General features: G+C 44.9%; 1 protein-coding gene across 1 annotated transcript in view; it reads left to right on the top strand.

Moving 5' to 3' along the window:
* LOC126248648 (alpha-aminoadipic semialdehyde synthase, mitochondrial) overlaps positions 1–21,950 on the top strand; it is a 288,931-nt gene that overhangs the window by 187,417 nt on the left and 79,564 nt on the right. Inside the window, exons 12-16 of the mRNA XM_049949837.1 lie at positions 4,199–4,439; positions 11,418–11,554; positions 15,565–15,677; positions 15,995–16,163; positions 16,242–16,336. Coding sequence (XP_049805794.1) covers positions 4,199–4,439; positions 11,418–11,554; positions 15,565–15,677; positions 15,995–16,163; positions 16,242–16,336 — 755 coding nt within the window. The remainder of the gene's footprint in view (positions 1–4,198; positions 4,440–11,417; positions 11,555–15,564; positions 15,678–15,994; positions 16,164–16,241; positions 16,337–21,950) is intronic.

The raw sequence follows: 21,950 nt of genomic DNA on the forward strand, positions 1-21,950 counted from the left end.
CTCGTCCACATGCCGGCGTTGTGCCGTTTGGCTTCGACGTGGCGTACTGGCACTTGCTTTCATGTCCTCCTTTATTTGACGGATCTTAGCTATATTAGCTTGGCACAAAACTGATTTTATTGGTATCACAGAAGAGGGCACTGCATGTTAACACACATGCAGCCGTATAATTACGAATAGGTCTTGTCGAATCCGAAACTAATGTTGCCCAGTTCATTCACATCGCATCACGAGTGACTGCACACATTACACTCACTGCATACAGTACCCACGCTGCATACACATCCTTTCTGCTGAAAAATTGAAATTGTCTCCAATGTATCCGGGATCTGACTCGAGGATCCTTAAGTGCAATGCTAGTTATAAAACAAATGTTCGATTATACAAGGTGGAGCAGAGGAAACGCATGTTTTTCACTATTGAATGACTGGGACACCGTTTGATAAAAATAATAAAAACAATCATTAAGTGATAGATTTTTTAATGCAGTTTTGAAATATACATACTTTAATTAGGTTCGAAAAAAATGTCTTGGAGATGACGTCCTTCTTGCTGGATACAAATTTGGATCGCCTCTCGAAAGTTACGCATGGCTCTCTGCAACATTTCATTCGGCACGGCTTCAGTTTCCTGATGAATGGAATTATTCCGGTCATCGATTGTGCGAGGCTTGTTCATGTAGACTTTTGATTTTAAATATCAGCACAAAAAGGAGTCGCGTATCGACAAATGAGGTGAGCGAGGGGGCCAGTAAACATCACCATATCTTGAAATAACATGTCCTAGGAACACTTGTCGAACCACTTCCATGGATGCTCTCGCCGTGTGAGCAGTGGCACCGTCTTGCTGAAACCATATTCCTCTCATGTCCACTTGACGCCTTTCAAGTTCTGGACGAAGAAAGTTGTTTAACATTTTAACGTAGCGCGCTGGTGTCACAGTAACTGCAGTTCCTTCCTCTTCAAAAAAATAGGGTCCAACAATCCCCATCTTTGAAATGCGGTACCACACTGTTACTTTTAAACTGAGGAGAGGTCCTTGGTGTAATTCATGTGGGTTCTCCGGCGCCCAATACCGACAATTTTGAACATTGACGTAACCGTCTGCATTAAAATGTACTTCATCACTCATGAAGACTGTAGCATCTGCATCTTCCGTAAAAATTTCGTTCATTACGCGACAAAACTCTCTGCGCTGTATAAAATCCCCTTCACTAAGCTGCTGGACGATCATTATCTTGTACAGGTGAAACTTAAGATCATCATGTAAGATGCGGTGAAGCGAACAACGTGACATTCCCAGCGCTACAGCCTGTCGTCTAGCCGATCGTTTCGGACTAGCAAGAACTGCCGTTCTCACTCGGTCTGTATTTTCCGGAGTACAAACTGAACGGGGAAGACCAGGTGGTTTCTTTTTCATCACAGATCCAGTACTTCTGAATGCTGTAACCCATCGGAGTACAGTATTTCGATCAGGCACAGCACCTCAACATCCAACTCTAAAATTTTGACGGAAAAGATGTTGCACTGTGACTACGGAATCATTGTTTCTAAAGTACTGCTCGACAACGAACATACGATGCTCTCTGTTCCAACGCTCCATAGCGACTGAAACTGCATTGTATGGGTAGTCTTCCAACATTCATTCAAGGTCAGTACTCGTCGCCGCGTACTAGCGGTTCAAAAAATATGCGTTTCCTCTGCTCCACCCTGTACAAGGCGAGCGAGTGTAACGCTCGTTCTTTTCTCCGAATTCTTACTATAACTGTCGTTGAGTTTGGTCACTGTACACAACGAAAACAGCGCCACAGTCAAAATAACAAATTAAGTGTACAACAAGTTATACAGGGCTTGGACAAAAATATAGATACACCAAAATTACTACACATTACCATGCCCAATACGGTGTAAGAAACCTGTTGGCTTTCAAAAGATCGTCCAGTAGTCTCGGAACGGATAAATACAGGTCGTGTATCGTTTTCAAGGGAATCATATACAATTCTTACTGCAAAATATTGGCAAGTTCAGATAACGATGATAGAGGTGGATACCGGTCACGCACTCTTCTCTCCAAGTAGACCACAAAGACTTGACACTTAGATCTGGTGACTTTGGTGGCCAGGGGAAATGCGACAATTCATCTCCACCAAACCAGTCTTGGACGAAGTGAACTCTGTCGTCTTGGAACACGGCACGAACAAACATTGTACCGTAGTGGGACCTGATCAGCCAAAATGGTCACACAGTCATTGGCAGTAAAGCGACCTTGCAGGGTAACCATGGGCCCGTGTAACACCACGTTATGGCTGCCCATACCATCACCGAACCCCCGCCATATATCACGTAAACTCGTCTGTATGTTGGAAACGATGTGCAGCGAGACTCATTCGCCCAAATGACTTTCCTTCATTGCTCCATAGTCCAGGTTTTATAGCTTTCGCATCACGTTTTCCTGTTGCTGGTATTTGCATCACTCGTGAGTGATTTTGTAATTCCAGCTCTTCCTGCAGTTCGCAGCTTCGTGTTGTTTTAGTTCTGACATGGTTCGCAAGTGCGACATTCTGTTCTGTAGTGTATTTTTCAGCTGTCGTCTTCTTATTTTTCGTCCCAGTTGTCTTCAACGACCGTTTGTCACAGTCACTCAATACTTTCGTCTGCGTTGTGGATTAGCGGATGATACTTTTCCGGTTTTCCTGTATGCGTTACAAATCATGAATACAGTTCATCTTGAAACCAAACACTTCGGCTCAGTTGGGTACGGAAGCTCCCACCATACGAGCACCAACGATTTGTCCACGTTTTAATTCACTTAATTCCGTCATAATGCATTCAAAGCTACACACAACGCTATTCTGACCACGACTGACACTCGCAACATATGGACGACACTCCACAGGTACAGTTTGTCATCAAACACAACAACGCAACCAACAGGTTTGGCTAGGATTTCATTTGCTTGTTCATTTCTCGCGGCGTTCCGCACGTTTGTCCGACCGCTGTATTTGTTATTTGTGGGTCGTCTAAACAAGGAGAAGTCGTAGGACAGTCAGGGATATTTAAGTCAAGACTGAGAGTAACAGTTGTTTATTTCCTCTAGTTCAAAATGGTTCAAATGGCTCTGAGCACTATGGGACTTAACATCTATGGTCATCAGTCCCCTAGAACTTAGAACTACTTAAACCTAACTAACCTAAGGACAGCACACAACACCCAGCCATCACGAGGCAGAGAAAATCCCTGATCCCGCCGGGAATCGAACCCGGGAACCCGGGCGTGGGAAGCGAGAACGCTACCGCACGACCACGAGATGCGGGCTTATTTCCTCTAGTAATTGGCATAAATTATAGTACAATTACCAGCAAGCAAAGTTGTCTGAAACTCAAATCAGATTACAAAGTGACTAACACTGTGGGGAGGTAAGGAAAAATATGGAAGACTGTATAGAGAAAGAGCAACAAAATCTGCTCGTCTGGGAAGCTCGCAAAATCAAAGTTAATGATACAACAAGATGCCAGAAGTTGTAACCAAATTAAGCAACACCAGTTGCGTGGCACAGTAAGTAAATATGCTGAGTGAAGGCTGTGGCTAAGCCATGTCATTTCTGCTGACAATGGTAGTTCTCTCAACGTTACAGGAGAACTTCTGCGAAGTTTGGAAAGTACGAGATGAAGTATTGGCTTGGCGGAAGCAAAGCTGTGGGGGGTGGGGGGGGGGGGGGCAGGGGGCGGCATGAGTGGTGCTCGGGTAGCTCAGTTTGTAAAACATTTGCCTGCTGAAGGCAAGGTCCCATGTTCGAATCACGATCTGGCACACAGTTTTAATATCGTATTCCTGCTGTTTGTTTTCTTTGTATTCGGTATTAGTTTATTACTTAATGATCAGTTGTAAACATCCCTGAAGGTTTCATTAGCTTTCTGTACCGGGAGTTCTTGTGTCTTTTCTGTAGTTACAATGCAGTTGTCATTTGCAAAATTAACTTTTCCTCATGCCTAACACAGTGCAGGAAAGAAGAACAAACAAACACAGTATCATAGGTTTACAGAAAGTGAAATTATAAGCTCCAGAACTTACGAGCTCATACCCATCGCTGTCTGAGAGTGGAGATTTAAAGGAGTACATAACGATGTTGAGCAACATTAGGCGGTAGTGTGGACAGTCTTAGAGTGGTAGCTGCATAAGCAGGCTGTGCTGTGTGGCAGCGTCGGCGCTGAAGGACGAGGCGGACGCGGTGGCGTCGCGCTACGCGTCGGTGCGGCCGGCGCTGGTGGACGTGCTGGACCGGCCCGAGACGCTGCGCGAGCTGGTGGCGTCCGCCGACTGCGTCGTCTCGCTGCTGCCCTACCGCCTGCACCACGTCGTCGCCGAGGCGTGCATCCACTGCCGCGTCAACATGATCACCGCCTCGTACTGCACGCCCGAGATGGCCAGCCTTCACCAGCAGTAAGTGCCGACATTTCTAGCTTTCCAGTACCTTTTCTTTTCTCATCAACGATTCTCAGCCAATCCTGACCCCTGACAGAGTGGTGCAGTAGAAATCTAAGCAGATCGTTTCAGTCCTTGATAGACGAACGCTGAGAAGCCATCGTGGTTTAAATTTCCGCTGACTGTGTGATGTATTCATCAATACTTTGGTTTGTTCTCTGCTACCAATGACGATTTCCCCCCCCCCCCCCCCCCCTTTTTTTTTCGACACTTCTCGAGAAATGATTCCCATTTTCTAACACGTTTTTCACTGTGTACTATGCGATTTATTTGTGATGTTTTTGATGTATGAGGTTTTTCATTGTTCTGTTGTCTTTACTACAATATATACTGACGAACAAGTTTGCTTGATAATTAATCTTTTATATAGTCAGTGGCGAAATTTGGAAGAGCTTCTACTTACAGTTTTCTTGTGGACCATTTGTGCAGAATCTCACACATATTGAACATTACACACAATTTCTTGTGCACAGTATACATCGAAAATAACAAACGTGGAGAAGTAGAGCAAAATGTCAAACCTACAACACCCACTGTATAAAGGGCATAAATGGATGTGTTAGAAGAGCTAGAGATATATTCACAGTAAAAAAAATATGAGGATAAAATATTACTCGAAAAACTTGAGAGTGAATGAATGAATTTCTTCAGATGCTTAAACAGTATACTTAAAAATAGTAACACATAAAAATAAGTACCATTCTAAATACATATAAGCAACTTATAAATCAGATTATTAGGATAAAAACCCTCTGTGCAAAAGTATATCATAGTCTGGGGAACACCTACACCAATATCTCTGCTGACTACATCTAAAAAAATCTTTGTATCTGTTTACGTATGTTTGTAATTCTTAATGGAAAAAGTCACATGAGGTCATGTCTGGTGAATAAGGAGGCTGTGTTTTTCTTGCAGTACTGTTTTCTGCCAAAAATGCTTCACGCAGACGGCGTTGAACTTGTAGATAATACAGGGTGTTTATAAATGAATATCGGGGTTCGAACGCTTTATAATATTTATTATATAAAACTTACAGTTATAAATGATATGTCAAATGAAAGAGCAATTCAAACAGTTTCACCAAGAACCTTATAAACATTCAATGTGACCACCATTTGTCACACGGTATACATCAAGTCTATAGCCGAGTTCTTCCCAAACGTTGATAAGTGTGTCTTCAGTCATTGTAGGAACAGCTGCTTCAATTCGGTTTCTTAATTCAGGGAGGTCTGCTGGTAGGGGAGGCACGTACACACGATCCTAGATGAAGCCCCCAAAGGAAAAAATCGCATGGCGTTAGGTCGGGTCAACGTGGAGGCCATGCAAAGCAAGCCTTGTCATTGGGCCCCTTGCGGCCTATCCAGCGCTTGGGTACAGTGAAGTTTAAGACGTGAGGTGTGCAGTGTGACAAATGGTGCTCTCATTGAACATTTATAAGGTTCTTGGTAAAACTGTTTGAGTTGCTCTTTCATTTGACATATTATTTATAACTGTAAGTTTAATGTAATAAATATTATAAAGCGTTAAACCCCGATATTCATTTATAAACACCCTGACTTTTTATTGATCGATCACCCCTGCGGCAGGAAGTCATGGTGCACTATGACGTTAAAATCGAAGAACACAGTGAGCGTAACCTTCACATTTGAACGCAATTCTCGAGCTACACTCCTGGAAATTGAAATAAGAACACCGTGAATTCATTGTCCCAGGAAGGGGAAACTTCATTGACACATTCCTGGGGTCAGATACAGCACATGATCACACTGACAGAACCACAGGCACATAGACACAGGCAACAGAGCATGCACAATGTCGGCACCAGTACAGTGTATATCCACCTTTCGCAGCAATGCAGGCTGCTATTCTCCCATGGAGACGATCGTAGAGATGCTGGATGTAGTCCTGTGGAACGGCTTGGCATGCCATTTCCACCTGGCGCCTCAGTTGGACCAGCGTTCGTGCTGGACGTGCAGACCGCGTGAGACGACGCTTCATCCAGTCCCAAACATGCTCAATGGGGGACAGATCCGGAGATCTTGCTGGCCAGAGTAGTTGACTTACACCTTCTAGAGCACGTTGGGTGGCACGGGATACATGCGGACGTGCATTGTCCTGTTGGAACAGCAAGTTCCCTTGCCGGTCTAGGAATGGTAGAACGATGGGTTCGATGACGGTTTGGATGTACCGTGCACTATTCAGTGTCCCCTCGACGATCACCAGTGGTGTACGGCCAGTGTAGGAGATCGCTCCCCACACCATGATGCCGGGTGTTGGCCCTGTGTGCCTCGGTCGTATGCAGTCCTGATTGTGGCGCTCACCTGCACGGCGCCAAACACGCATACGACCATCATTGGCACCAAGGCAGAAGGGACTCTCATCGCTGAAGACGACACGTCTCCATTCGTCCCTCCATTCACGCCTGTCGCGACACCACTGGAGGCGGGCTGGACGATGTTGGGGCGTGAGCGGAAGACGGCCTAACGGTGTGCGGGACCGTAGCCCAGCTTCATGGAGACGGTTGCGAATGGTCCTCGCCGATACCCCAGGAGCAACAGTGTCCCTAATTTGCTGGGAAGTGGCGGTGCGGTCCCCTACGGCACTGCGTAGGATCCTACGGTCTTGGCGTGCATCCGTGCGTCGCTGCGGTCCGGTCCCAGGTCGACGGGCACGTGCACCTTCCGCCGACCACTGGCGACAACATCGATGTACTGTGGAGACCTCACGCCCCACGTGTTGAGCAATTCGGCGGTACGTCCACCCGGCCTCCCGCATGCCCACTATACGCCCTCGCTCAAAGTCCGTCAACTGCACATACGGTTCACGTCCACGCTGTCGCGGCATGCTACCAGTGTTAAAGACTGCGATGGAGCTCCGTATGCCACGGCAAACTGGCTGACACTGACGGCGGCGGTGCACAAATGCTGCGCAGCTAGCGCCATTCGACGGCCAACACCGCGGTTCCTGGTGTGTCCGCTGTGCCGTGCGTGTGATCATTGCTTGTACAGCCCTCTCGCAGTGTCCGGAGCAAGTATGGTGGGTCTGACACACCGGTGTCAATGTGTTCTTTTTTCCATTTCCAGGAGTGTATTTTCAGTCTTAGCGATCCAGAATGCTTCCACTGGGAAGACTGAGCTTTAGATTTGGTTCATATACGTAAACCTATGTTCCATCATATGTCACGACACGTTTCAGTAGTTCTGGATCGATGTTGACTTCATCTAACGACTCCTGAGCAACTTGCATCACTGCTATTTTTGTTCGAAGTCCAACTATTTTGGGACAGATTTTGCTGTCCTACGTTTCATACCCAAAACACCCGAAAAAAATATCATGTCATGAGCGAAATGATATGCGAACACTATCAGCAAGCCGGCCGCGGTGGCCTTGCGGTTCTGGCGCTGCAGTCCGGAACCGCGGGACTGCTACGGTCGCAGGTTCGAATCCTGCCTCGGGCATGGGTGTGTGCGATGTCCTTAGGTTAGTTAGGTTTAAGTAGTTCTAAGTTCTAGGGGACTTATGACCTAAGATGTTGAGTCCCATAGTGCTCAGATCCATTTTTTGAACTATCAGCGAATGTCAACGACTTGTCTGGTTGTGATTCGGCGATCTTTCATAATCATTCCTTTCACTTTTTTCAAGATTTCATCGGTTGATGATGTGTTGGGGCGTCCACGGTGTTCGTCGTCTTAATTGGTGGGGGGGGGGGGGGGGTGAGTGGGCAGAGAATGGGAGTAACGCCCAACCAACAACCTTCCAGAGTAAAGTTTTGGTCAATATGTAGGCATCTTCTAATAGTACTACTGAGAATAGTATAGGTACACATTATGCTTGCCTGGCTCCTCTTTCAGTTCTGAATTTCTCACTATCTTAATAGAGTCTAATGGAAACAGGAGCATTGACGGTGCATATTTTTCATTACCAAACGTAGGTTCAAACAGGTCCATATTTTTCAAGGGCTGTTAGTCGAGATTTTATTGAGCCTAGTGAAAAGATTTCTTGAAGACTCTAAGTCACAGACAAAGTAGTTATCCACACTCATTCTACCATAGAAATTCTGTATATAATTATATAAGTTCTTTTTATACTTCTTTCCCATCAGCTTTAACCATTTCCATTAAAATACCATTATTCCACACGTCTTCCCTTTCTTCATGCCGCGAGTGGCGTTTTCCACTTAATTTGGCATTGTGTATTGTGCATTGAACCGAGGACCTGGAAACGACGGAGAGGCTTCGTCTCGCCGTAGCCCTCAGTGGTTCACAACCCCACAACAGGCCACAGCAGTCCACACACCCCACCGCCGCCCCACACCGAACCCAAGGTTATTTTGCGGTTCGGCCCCCAGTGCCCCCCCCCCCCCCCCCCATGGGAACGTCTCCACCAGGCGAGTTTAACCCCAGATATTTGCGTGGTAGAGTAATTATGGTGTACGTGTACGTGGAGACAATGTTTGCATAGCAATCGCCGACATAGTGTAACTGAGGCGGAATATGGGGAAAAAGCCCGCATTTGCCGAGGCAGATGGAGAACCACCTTAAAAACCACCCACAGGCTGTCCGGCACACCGGACCTCGGCACTAATCCACGGGGCGGATTCGTGCCAGGGACCGGTACGCCTTCCCGCTCGGGAAGCAGCACGTTAGATCGCGCGGCTAGCCGGGAGGGCTCATTTGGCATTATATTCAGAATACCTCAGTTTCATCAAAAAGCATCTATTTTCTGACTTTTTCTTGAACTCTTCAGACAGTCAAAGAAATCATGAAATGACTGTAAAGTTTTCTTACTATTGTTATTTAGTGTGCCATATCCCACCTTAACTAGCGTAAAGTAGTATCTACAAATCATTAGATTCTGTTTTTTTTTCATACTTCTGTTCTTTTAAATTATTTCAGTTACCAAAATTTTATTGTGTCTTCTCACATCCTCTTGAAAACATTTTCAAATAGTTTACTTTAATTCACCATATCCTATCGTGTTGGTTTTTTCGATTGCTGTAAACTCTCGCCTTCTCGTTAGTAAATGCCTCCTGTATCTGATTGAGGTAATTAATTCTTATGTTGAATGTGCATTAGTGCCATTTTATAAGATGCTGAACATTTTGCTTAATTTAATCCGGTTTACGTCCATATTCTGATATAAATTCTGTTTCATATTATAAGAAAGTCGTTCAGGAGGAGGTCGAGAGGATAATACAATACGCACACAAACTATTAGTAATTTACTAAAACTCGAACAACGTAAATACTTAACTTTGGAAATTAGTAGTCTTCACACAGATGGCATGAAATTGGTGCTGCCGCTGACACTTGTTGTATAATTAACATTTAGCATTTCATTACAGAATAATAGTTTCACGTCAAAGTCTAATTTTCTTTGCGTGACATAGTATTCATTATAACTGTTCTAGTGGCACGCAGGAGGATCTATGCTACAACGATACTGTCTCGTAAGCTCTGATTACAATTGATCGCTGATTGCATAGAGAGAGGGCTGAGCGGCACTGCACTCGGGCATAAATAACTTTTAGGCTGCGACGGCATAAAGAAACACTTGTGTACGTGCCTACCCCAAAGTCTCCGATTTGTTGCTGCGTCTTGTAGCTGCTGTCTTTATTTGTGGTGCCCTCTTGAGGTACCAGCGTTCACATGAGACCTCGTTCTCAAATTCTCGTAGTCGACGTTTCTGACTTTTGCCTGATTAGTTAATTTCTTTCTGTCATTGTACCTATTTTTGCTGTGCATCTTCGGATACTAAAGCACTTTTTCTGCTGAGGTGCCTTTATAGTTGAATTAAACACAAGTGTGTCAACGGTGTCTGTTAGAACCTCTTACAGGCATTAACACCTCCGCGCGATTAATTAAGGTTGTTACATTTTGGTTTATAACATCTGCTCGGTATGAAAGTCTGGATTTGACATTCGGATCTACCCTGCTTGGCTTCTTTAGCCATCACTAAGATGTAGGTAGGGACTCTTCCCCCAGTTTTTTATAATCACCTTTGTCAGCCGAAAACTCTTTACAGTTCAATAAAACAAGAGAGTGTCCAAGCTATCTCTTAGAACCTCTTACAGTCGTTGATATCTCTCTGATCCATATCAGTGCGGCAATTAAGCCTGTTAAAAATCCTCGACAGTAGACTGCACTTTACATATCATATCACCTTGGGAATTCCAAGTAAAATTTCTAACAAAAAATTGATGTGTATTTCGACTTATAGCTCGACACTGAAGTTTACAATGCAGCTTATGTAACTGGTAGCCGAATTAGTATGTCTGATGAGTGCAAGCATCGTATTTTGAATATGTGGAATTGATTTCTAGTATACAACTTGATTTACCGATATTTTTCAACAAATTTATCCACAAACGTATGAGATTATAGTGACTATTTTAACAGTCGAGACTGTAACTGTGAAGTAAGAAATGAATATCAAGCTTTCACCTTGTGTAAAAATATTTGTTTTCAGAAAACAGCTGATATTTCTTTATTGTATATAGTGCTGTTGTATTAGTGTGGAAGAAATCGTCAATATTAACCAAATGTGTTTTATTTCACTAACAATTAACAGTAATTTCGTTTTTCTATTAAATATCATAGTAAACCTAAACTCGCATATCATGCTACTAAAATTCATTATTCTATAGTTAATGTAATTTTATGATATACATTTTTCGCTACACAAGCATCTTGTGGAACTTGTAAAAATAACAGAATCTTAAGACTTTGAAGCATCAAGTGTAGCAAATAAGTGACAGTGAGCCGGAATGACAGTTCTTCAGCAATACTACGCGCGGGTAACAGGTGGTAAATCATTGTAAGCTAACCATGTACAATAATTCGTTAAAAGTTGATACGAAGAAGTGAAGTCTTGAAATTGATTTAAATGTCATTTCAGATTGTTTCCCTGTTTAAAATTCTGTCAATGCTTTTACAGAGCCGTCGATGCTGGAATAACAATCGTTAACGAAGTTGGTCTAGATCCTGGAATAGACCATCTTCTTGCCATGGAGTGCTTCGAAGAAATTCACCAAGCTGGAGGCAAAGTGGAATCGTTCATTTCATACTGCGGAGGTACGCTGTCGTTGTAAAGTCACTTGAACAACTCATTGGATTATTCATCAGTATAGTTTTCAGTTCTTATTTTTTTTATTTCCAGCTGATTTCAACATTTTTCCATTTGCTCTGAAATCTGCTCCTGTCACGACCCTGTCGGCCAACTGTATTTTAGTCAGTATCACGTCAATGAAGGCTTCCGAAGATAAAATTCGTCAGCTGTTCAGTTGCTGCAATAGGGGTCGAGCTTAATTGACATAGGGCTGTATTAATTGGAGTGAGGTGTATAAGATAATGGATATAAACTTCAAATTTCCACATAAATTTCTCTGCTTTAAAGAGTTATTTCCATATGAAACCTGCGAAATATGGCACCCATAGTGAATCATAAAAACCCTGGATAACAAACGGCATTAAAGAGTCTTGTTGTAGAAAGAGAGAGCAGTATGAAATGATCGGGATAAGCACAAATGTGCAATTGAACTTGTGTTATCAAGGTATTATTCTTTAGTAAGATGATCTATAAAAAATCGAAATGGATTCGTGTTATCTGAGAAGTTTATAATTCAGAAAATACAGGGTGGTCCAAAAGTCCGGAAACACCCTCCTAAAATTCAAATGGAGTAGCAAACAAGGAAACAGAGTCCCTACACACGAGGAACTGGAAGGGGGAAACTTTATAAGCTATGCCACCAACATGGCGGCCATCTTGAAAGACGCCATCTTGGATTCAACTCCAAAATTTCAAATGGGAATGTGGTCATGTGACATATCAAACAGATAGAGAATTTCACCAGGTAAACAATGCCGTTGTTATTTTAAACATAGCTTTATTCATTCTTGGGTTATAGCCAGTTACATGTGGCAGCGGTGGGACGCTCGGCATCGTGAGTATTACGTATGAGAAGTCATAAAATGGAGTCTGAAACGGTGCAAAGTGAGTTTCCCATGCCTGATATGTTACATGTGTTCAACTGTTAATCAAAATATGGAGCACAGTAAGAAGAGGAAGTAGGTAGTCTGTAAAGAATTATGATGATCTAGTAATTAAATATAATGATCAATTTGTTCATGACTAAAAAATATATAGCAAGCCTCTCTGAAAAAACTATATATTCCTAGATTAAATGAGATTTTTGATATGGGCAACTTGAAAGAATAAGCATTACAGCCTATATGACAATCAATACCACAAGCTTCAACCAATCTGATGACGCTCTAACTTATTCCAGGGAAATCGGAATAGTAAAGAGCAATCTTTCAACTAAAAAATTCTCAAGAGATCTTCACATTTCAAGCGAAATATTAAGATACTTTTCTTTTGATATAGGTATTGTAGTCACTCATACACGTAATGCAATACTTTCGTATGGCATTTTTTTTTTTACACAGACTAAAGTATGTCATTTTAGGCCTCTCTTTAACTAAGCTGTAAGAATAGGTATTAATAACTATCGACCTTATAAGTGCTAACTTTCTTCTCAAAAATTTTAGAAAAGATAATGTACTTAAGGATGGTAGATTGTATCCGCAAATATAAGATACTGAGTTGCTCGAGATTTGGATTACAGATAGGCTGCTCTACTAAATATGTCATCTAGTACTTCAGCAACCAAATATTAAAATATCTGAATGACAAAATTTCAGCTAGCAGGATTTTCTGTGATCTGTCTAAGGTATTTGATTTTGCAAATTACAAAATTCTTTTGGAGAAATTTAGAATTACTGCTTTCTGGGAGCAATGAACAAGCGGTTCACTTCATATATCACTGATAGGAAGCAAAGTGTCATGCTAGATGGCTCATGCAGTTTTCATGATGAACCTTCTTCTGAATGTGGTAAAATTACTATCTGTATTCAATTTTGGAATTACTTCTCTTACACTGCTAGAGCTGAAAGAGTACACATTGCCGATGATGTAAGCATTATAATCAAACCAAATCATGGTGCGACAGAAGAAGAAAAAGTAAATGAAATAGTCACAATGATTGACTGCTACTCCGTAGATCGTCCATCACCTATCTTGGAAAAATACACTTCATTCAATTCTGTACAAGACAGGATATATCATCGTCCACCGCAATGGAACAAAAAGAAGAGGAACTATGTGTAGATGGATGTTTCCAGTTCCTTGGTATGCGTATAAACCTTATACACTCCTGGAAATGGAAAAAAGAACACATTGGCACCGGTGTGTCAGACCCACCATACTTGCTCCGGACACTGCGAGAGGGCTGTACAAGCAATGATCACACGCACGGCACAGCGGACACACCAGGAACCGCGGTGTTGGCCGTCGAATGGCGCTAGCTGTGCAGCATTTGTGCACCGCCGCCGTCAGTGTCAGCCAGTTTGCCGTGGCATACGGAGCTCCATCGCAGTCTTTAACACTGGTAGCATGCCGCGACAGCGTGGACGTGAACCGTATGTGCAGTTGACGGACTTTGAGCGAGGGCGTATAGTGGGCATGCGGGAGGCCGGGTGGACGTACCGCCGAATTGCTCAACACGTGGGGCGTGAGGTCTCCACAGTACATCGATGTTGTCGCCAGTGGTCGGCGGAAGGTGCACGTGCCCGTCGACCTGGGACCGGACCGCAGCGACGCACGGATGCACGCCAAGACCGTAGGATCCTACGCAGTGCCGTAGGGGACCGCACCGCCACTTCCCAGCAAATAAGGGACACTGTTGCTCCTGGGGTATCGGCGAGGACCATTCGCAACCGTCTCCATGAAGCTGGGCTACGGTCCCGCACACCGTTAGGCCGTCTTCCGCTCACGCCCCAACATCGTGCAGCCCGCCTCCAGTGGTGTCGCGACAGGCGTGAATGGAGGGACGAATGGAGACGTGTCGTCTTCAGCGATGAGAGTCGCTTCTGCCTTGGTGCCAATGATGGTCGTATGCGTGTTTGGCGCCGTGCAGGTGAGCGCCACAATCAGGACTGCATACGACCGAGGCACACAGGGCCAACACCCGGCATCATGGTGTGGGGAGCGATCTCCTACACTGGCCGTACACCACTGGTGATCGTCGAGGGGACACTGAATAGTGCACGGTACATCCAAACCGTCATCGAACCCATCGTTCTACCATTCCTAGACCGGCAAGGGAACTTGCTGTTCCAACAGGACAATGCACGTCCGCATGTATCCCGTGCCACCCAACGTGCTCTAGAAGGTGTAAATCGACTACCCTGGCCAGCAAGATCTCCGGATCTGTCCCCCATTGAGCATGTTTGGGACTGGATGAAGCGTCGTCTCACGCGGTCTGCACGTCCAGCACGAACGCTGGTCCAACTGAGGCGCCAGGTGGAAATGGCATGCCAAGCCGTTCCACAGGACTACATCCAGCATCTCTACGATCGTCTCCATGGGAGAATAGCAGCCTGCATTGCTGCGAAAGGTGGATATACACTGTACTAGTGCCGACATTGTGCATGCTCTGTTGCCTGTGTCTATGTGCCTGTGGTTCTGTCAGTGTGATCATGTGATGTATCTGACCCCAGGAATGTGTCAATAAAGTTTCCCCATCCTGGGACAATGAATTCACGGTGTTCTTATTTCAATTTCCAGGAGTGTAGTACAGATCTTCCCAAACTTCGCAGCAACATTTCCTCGATGTTAATACGATATTTATTCAGTGTACAATTCACAATAAAGCAACGTTAAAACACATCTAAGCGTTTCAAAAGTCACCTCCTTACGAAATGCCTGTTCTTTTTTAAATTATCAATCAGATGTACTTGAACCTGCAACGCATCAGTCGCAAAATAAAGTCATTAGGACAAAAAGTCCCCGTCTTACCTTAAAATTCGTTCACCAGAGTTTCTTCTTTTTGTCAGCGCTGTTCTGACCGCGGCCACTTATTATCACAATAGCTTCTTTCCAGTAATATGGTTTTCCAATGTTCACATATGTGCCGTCTAATCTTGTGTAGAAACGCCCGATCTCCTATTTAACAGTTAAGCTTCGAATTTTCTATGTGTGCACATTTCAAGTCTTCAGATACTACGGACATTCCTTTCCACAGGCTTGCCGGCTCCCGAGTGCTCCGACAACCCACTGAGGTACAAGTTTAGCTGGAGCCCTCTCTCTGTCCTAAGGAACGTTATGGGCACAGCGCGGTATACTATGAATGGCAAGGTAAGCCACGAGTGCGATCTTGTTTTAACATTGCTATAAGAGAAAACTTTATATGAGTGGCAAATTTGTTAGTTACTTAAGTTAAAAAAGCTATTATGGCTACACAAATTTTGTTGTTTTTCTGATACTTCGTCATCATGAATGGCTGTCATTCTCGAAGATAACATCTGTTGCTAGTGAAAGGTGGATACCCGAAAATACCAACCACTGACGTTGGCTAAATATCAGAGAAACAACAAACTCACAGCAGGCTTAACAAACGCTGTTAGGAATCTTGAGAAATTGCGTGAAATTAGCGGTAGTGAGTTGTGTTGCAGGTGGTGGACATCCCGGAGGGCGGCGCGCTGCTGTCCGAGGTGCGCGACCTGGACTTCCTGCCCGGCTTTGCGCTGGAAGGTTTCCCGAACCGCGACTCCACCAAATACGCCGAGCTGTACGACGTGCGAGAGGCGCACACCATGCTCCGCGGCACGCTGCGCTACAGGGGTGCGTCTCCAGTCTACCTTTCCTCTTTAGCACCTGCTGTCCACCACGAGCTAGCTCTAACCCTTGTTTCGCTTTCAGGCTTCTCCGACACCATGCAAGGCATCCTACTGCTCGGGCTGCTCGACCCCAACCCGCATCCCGTGCTGCACCCTAAAGGTCCTGAGATCACTTGGGTATGTAGCATTTATCGTTACACAGCGAAGAAAGCACTAAAAGAAGTGCTAAGTCTCCGTTACAAACGGCTGATTTTTGCCGTATAATAAAAATATAACGCCACATTTCAAATGAAACTACACTACTGGCCATTAAAATTGCTACACCACGAAGATGACGTGCTACAGACGCGAAATTTAACCGACAGGAAGAAGATGCTGTGATATGCAAATGATTAGCTTTTTAGAGCATTCACACAACGTTGGCGCCGGTGGCGACACCTACAACGTGCTAACACGAGGAAAGTTTCCAACCGATTTCTCATACACAAACAGCAGTTGACCGGCGTTGCCCGGTGAAACGTTGTTGTGATGCCTCGTGTAAGGAGGAGAAATGCGTACCATCACGTTTCCGACTTTGATAAAGGTCGGATTGTAGCCTATCGCGATTGCGGTTTATCGTATCGCGACATTGCTGCTCGCGTTGGTCTAGATCCAATGGCTGTTAGCAGAATATGGAATCGGTGGGTTCAGGAGGATAATACGGAACGCCGTGCTGGATCCCAACGGCCTCGTATCACTAGTAGTCGAGATGACAGGCATCTTATCCGCAAGGCTGTAACGGACCGTGCAGCCACGTCTCGATCCCTGAGTCAACAGATGGGGAAGTTTGCAAGACAACAACCATCTGCACGAACAGTTCGGCGACGTTTGCAGCAGCATGGAATATCAGCTCGGAGACCATGACTGCGGTTTCCCTTTACGCTGCATCACAGACAGGAGCGCCTGCAATGGTGTACTCAACGACGAACCTGGGTGCACGAATGGCAAAACGTCATTTTTTTGGATGAATCCAAGTTCTGTTTACAGCATCATGATGGTCGCATCCGTGTTTGGAGACATCGCGGTGAACGCACATTGGAAGCGTGTATTCGTCAGCGCCATACTGGCGTATCACCCGGCGTGATGGTATGGGGTGCCATTGGTTACACGTCTCGGTCACCACTTGTTCGCATTGACGGCACTTTGAACAGTGGACGTTAAATTTCAGATGTGTTATGACCCGTGGCTCTACCCTTCATTCGATACCTTCGAAACCCTTCATTTCAGCAGGATAATGCACGACCGTATGTTGCACATCCTGTATGGGCCTTTCTGGATACAGAAAATGTTCGACTGCTGCCCAGGCCAGCACATTCTCCAGATCTCTCACCAACTGAAAACGTCTGGTCAATGGTGGCCGAGCAACTGGCTCGTCACAATACGCCAGTCACTACTCTTGATGAACTGTGGTATCGTGTTGAAGCTGCATGGGCAGCTGTACCTGTACACGCCATCCAAGCTCTGTTTGACTCAATGCCCAGGCGTATCAAGGCCGTTATTACGACGAGAGGTGGTTGTTCTGGGTACTGATTTCTCAGGATCTATGCATCCAAATTGCGTGAAAATGTAATCACATGTCAGTTCTAGTATGATATATTTGTCCAATGAATACCCGTTTATCATCTGAATTTCTTCTTGGTGTAGCAATTTTAATGGCCAGTAGTGTATTTATTTGATGACTGAACCGTGCTGGGATAGGTAACTATGCTCCTGATACCGCCTTAATAGAAGTGCTTTTCCATCCTCAATCTCCCACTTCTGGCTGCACTATTTGACGTGAAGCTGTATCATGGGGAGAATTGTGAGGAGTGGATATTGTATATAATGTTGTGTATGTTTAGTTAATGCTGAACATGGAAAGGGAGCCAGTACTAGGGAAGACGCCGTGATTAGCATTCCTATTTCAAGGATGTTTTACTATCAACAATGTTTTAAGCCCTCCCTCCATAAATTAGTGTGCAGAAGTTTGAAAAATACTTAAGGCATTGGTGGGCAATGTGGTGACAAAGAACTATTCACAACTGTCTTCTCTATTTCTAGGCAGACGAATTCTGAATATTATTGTTGTTCGTGTCAGAACCACAGCTGAAATTTTCTACGTCACTTTTAACAATTATACTGGAATAATTAATGAAGGCTCAAGGATCAACGACAAATAACAATGAATATACACTGACTGTCAAAACAGTGAAGCATCCAGAAGGGACAAAAACGGTTCAAATGGCTCTGAACACTATGGGACTTAACTTCTAAGGTCATCAGTCCCCTACAACTTAGAAGTACTTAAACGTAACTAACCTAAGGCCATCACACACATCCATGCCTGAGGTAGGGTTCGAACCTGCGACCGTAGCGGTCGCGCGGTTCCAGACTGTAGCGCCTAGAACCGCTCGGCCACAGAAGGAACAGACGAAACACAAAAAATCTCACAGGGTGATATGGTATGTAACGCTATTTCGGTGATTTCATAATCGAGTCAGATTTACACATGTAAACAGGCAGAATACGGCGCTGCGGCCGGCAACGCCTATACTAGACAAAAAGTTTCTAGCGCAGTTGTTAACATCGGTTACTGTTGCTACAATGGCAGGTTATCAAGAATTAAGTGAGTTTGAACGTGATGTTCAAGTCGGCGCACGAGCGATGGGACACAGCATCTTAGAGGTAGCGACGAAGCGGGGATTTCCCCGTACGACGATTTCACGAGCGTAACGTATCAGGAAGCCGGTAAAACAAAAAATCTCCATCTCTGTGGCCAGAAAAACTTCCTGAAAGATCGGGACCAACGACGACTGAAGAGAATCGTTCAACGTGACAGAAGTACAACCTTTCGGCAAATTGCTGCAGATTTCAATGCTGGGTCAACAACAAGTGTCAGCGTGCGAACCATTCAACGAAACATCATCGATATGGGCTTTCGGAGGCAAAGGCCCACTCGTATACCCTTGATGGCTGCACGAAACAAAGTTGTACGTCTCGCCTGGGCCCGTCAACACAGACATTGGAATGTTGATGACTGGAAACACATAGCCTGGTCGGACGAGTCTCGTTTCAAATTATGTCGAGCAGATGGACGTTTACGGGTATGGAGACACCCTCATGAATCCATGGACCCTGCATGTCAGCAGGGGACTGTTCAAGCTGGTAGAGGCTCCGTAATGATGTGGGGTGCGTGCAATTGGAGTGATATGGGACACCTGATACGTCTAGATACGACTCTGACAGGTGACACGTACGTAAGCATCCTGTCTGATCATCTGCATCCATTCGTGTCCATCGTGCTTTCCGATGGACTTGGGCAATTTCAGCTGGACAATGCGACACCCCACAAGTCCAGCATTGCTACAGAGAGGCTCCAGGAACATTCTTCGGGGCTTAAAAACTTCCATTGGTCACCAGACTCCCCAGACATGACCTTTATTGAGTATATCTTGGATGCCTTGCAACATGCTGTTCAGAAGAAATCTCTACTCCCGCGTGCTCTTACGGATTTATGGACAGCCCTACAGGATTCATGATGTCAGTGCCCTCCAGCAGTTCTTCAGGCATTAGTCGAGTCCATGCCACGTCGTGTTGCGGCACTTCTGCGTGCTCGCGGGGGCCACACACGATATTAGGTTGGTGTACCATTTTCTTTGGATCTTCAGTGTATAAGGAACTTGGCAGTATGAGCCCGCTTATCAGTATGACGTCGTGCCCCCTCTGACCTGAATACGTGTACTGAGTCGGTTGAGGAGGCTCTCATAAAGTCGTTGTATACCATCCGGAGGCAAGCTGGCCCACGACTGTTGTAACTGCATCTTGATATCCCAGGTACTGTCACTGGGACGGAGCTGATGTTTGAACTGGTTCCTAGATCGGGGACAGATCTAGGGATCTTGCTGGCCATGGGAGTACCTCGGTATCACGCAGACAGTTCATGGAGACACGTTCCATGTCTGGAATACTATTGTCCTGCTGAAAAATGTCACCACGGTAACGTCACGTGAGAGGTAGCATGAAGATGCAGGATGTCCGTGACGTACGGTTGTGCCGTCAGAGTTGTCTCAATCTCTACCAGCTGTTATCTGAAGTCACACTCGATGACTATCGTACCATGATGTCAGGAGTAACACCGCTGTGCCTCTCAAAACATTGGAAGAACGGAACCTCTCTCCAGGTCACCGCCATATTCGCCGACGATGGTCATCAGAGATACCGCAAAAACCGCCATTCATCACACAGTGCGACGCGATTCACCAACAGTTCAACTTTACGTTCATGGCACCACTCCAAGCGCAGCTGCTTGTGTTGTGGTGTTAACGGCAATCTATGCATGCGGCCGTAATTCCTGATCTGACTCCCGCTATTCTTCGACCAGTGGTGTGGGGTGATACAGAATTTTGCAGGTAGTCCGTTAAATCTATTACTTGTTCTCGGATTGCAGGCTCAAATGTGCCTGGTGCACAATACGACAATCCTCCTCTGTGGTGATCAAACGTCGTCGACCGGAATCTTGACGACGAGTATTCCCTCTCTCACGTTCCCATGCATTCCAGCACTGTCACATTCGAATGCTTCGCAAATACAGATATTGCAGGATTCGACCAGTCGGCCAGATGTGAACCCACAATGAGATCCGTTTCAAGCTCTGTCAGCTCATTAGCACGCTTTTTCCGACGAGAACGCGTCATCTCCGTGTTCTTCACAGTGATCACTCAACATCTCACTGTTCGCACCCTCTATGAACGGTATTAGGCCGGGTAATAACACAGAACACGAAACATACTAGGACACTCCGGTGGCCATTGTATCTGTCACAGATAATTACAACGCTAATCATTTACGTACTCGCCAGTGGTGTGTACATGTACAAATTTGCATTCACATTCGCCTACGTCTTCTGGGTTCTTCAGCTTTTTGTCAGGCTGTGTATTTCTTTCAAGCCATAGGAGAAACTAATAGAACAGAATATAAACAATTACCAAACATCATTGATTTGCGTTATAGGAAGGCAAAAAAAATAAAGATAAATAAGAAATCGTCCTCCACTCAACTAATGCTAACTGCATGAGGTTGCTGTGGGAGAAACAGAGGTCGTCCGGAACCTGTTGCTAAATTTCAGTCTCATTGTACTCCTATGGAGCTGGTGACAGTTCTAATGGTTTGAATCTTGGTCAATTATGTTTCAGTTAGACTCCCTCGTCAGTAGATCGGCGCCTTACGTCAGAATCGAGCGCCACTGCACAAGCGTGCGTTGCCGGTCCCTCTGTCTCTCTCTCTCTCTCCTTCTTTTTACTAGGCGGCTGCTCTGCCCACTTTTTGTTTTGTTTCGTGACAGAATTCCAACCTGCAATTTCGGATCCGAAGTCCGATGCCTTATTCATTTTTTTAGGGAAGTAGAGCGATCTGCTTCAGGCTAGTGGAGACAGGGAGGCCAGAGTCGAAACCTGGGGCCTGGCCACGATACGACACCCTTCCCGCCCCTGAACACCCCCTCCGATTTTATTTTATTGTTTTTTTCTTCATCTCCTAAATTTGGGATATAATTTAAATAAAACTTGTTTTTGTTGTAGAGAAGTCATTGCAAACAATTTAGTAACAAATTTCCTCAACAGGAAATAAAATTTAATAGTACTTACTTCGCACATCCATCCCCGAGCATATGGGTGAACTCAAAAAATCTAAGAAGAAATAAGAGCATGGAAGTTGCTACAGTTATATTGCTTAAACAACGACCATCCAGTCGAAGGAAATCAAAATAATGATGGAA

Source organism: Schistocerca nitens, chromosome 3, assembly GCF_023898315.1.
Source record: "Schistocerca nitens isolate TAMUIC-IGC-003100 chromosome 3, iqSchNite1.1, whole genome shotgun sequence".
In the NCBI taxonomy this organism is placed as follows: Eukaryota; Metazoa; Arthropoda; class Insecta; order Orthoptera; family Acrididae; genus Schistocerca; species Schistocerca nitens.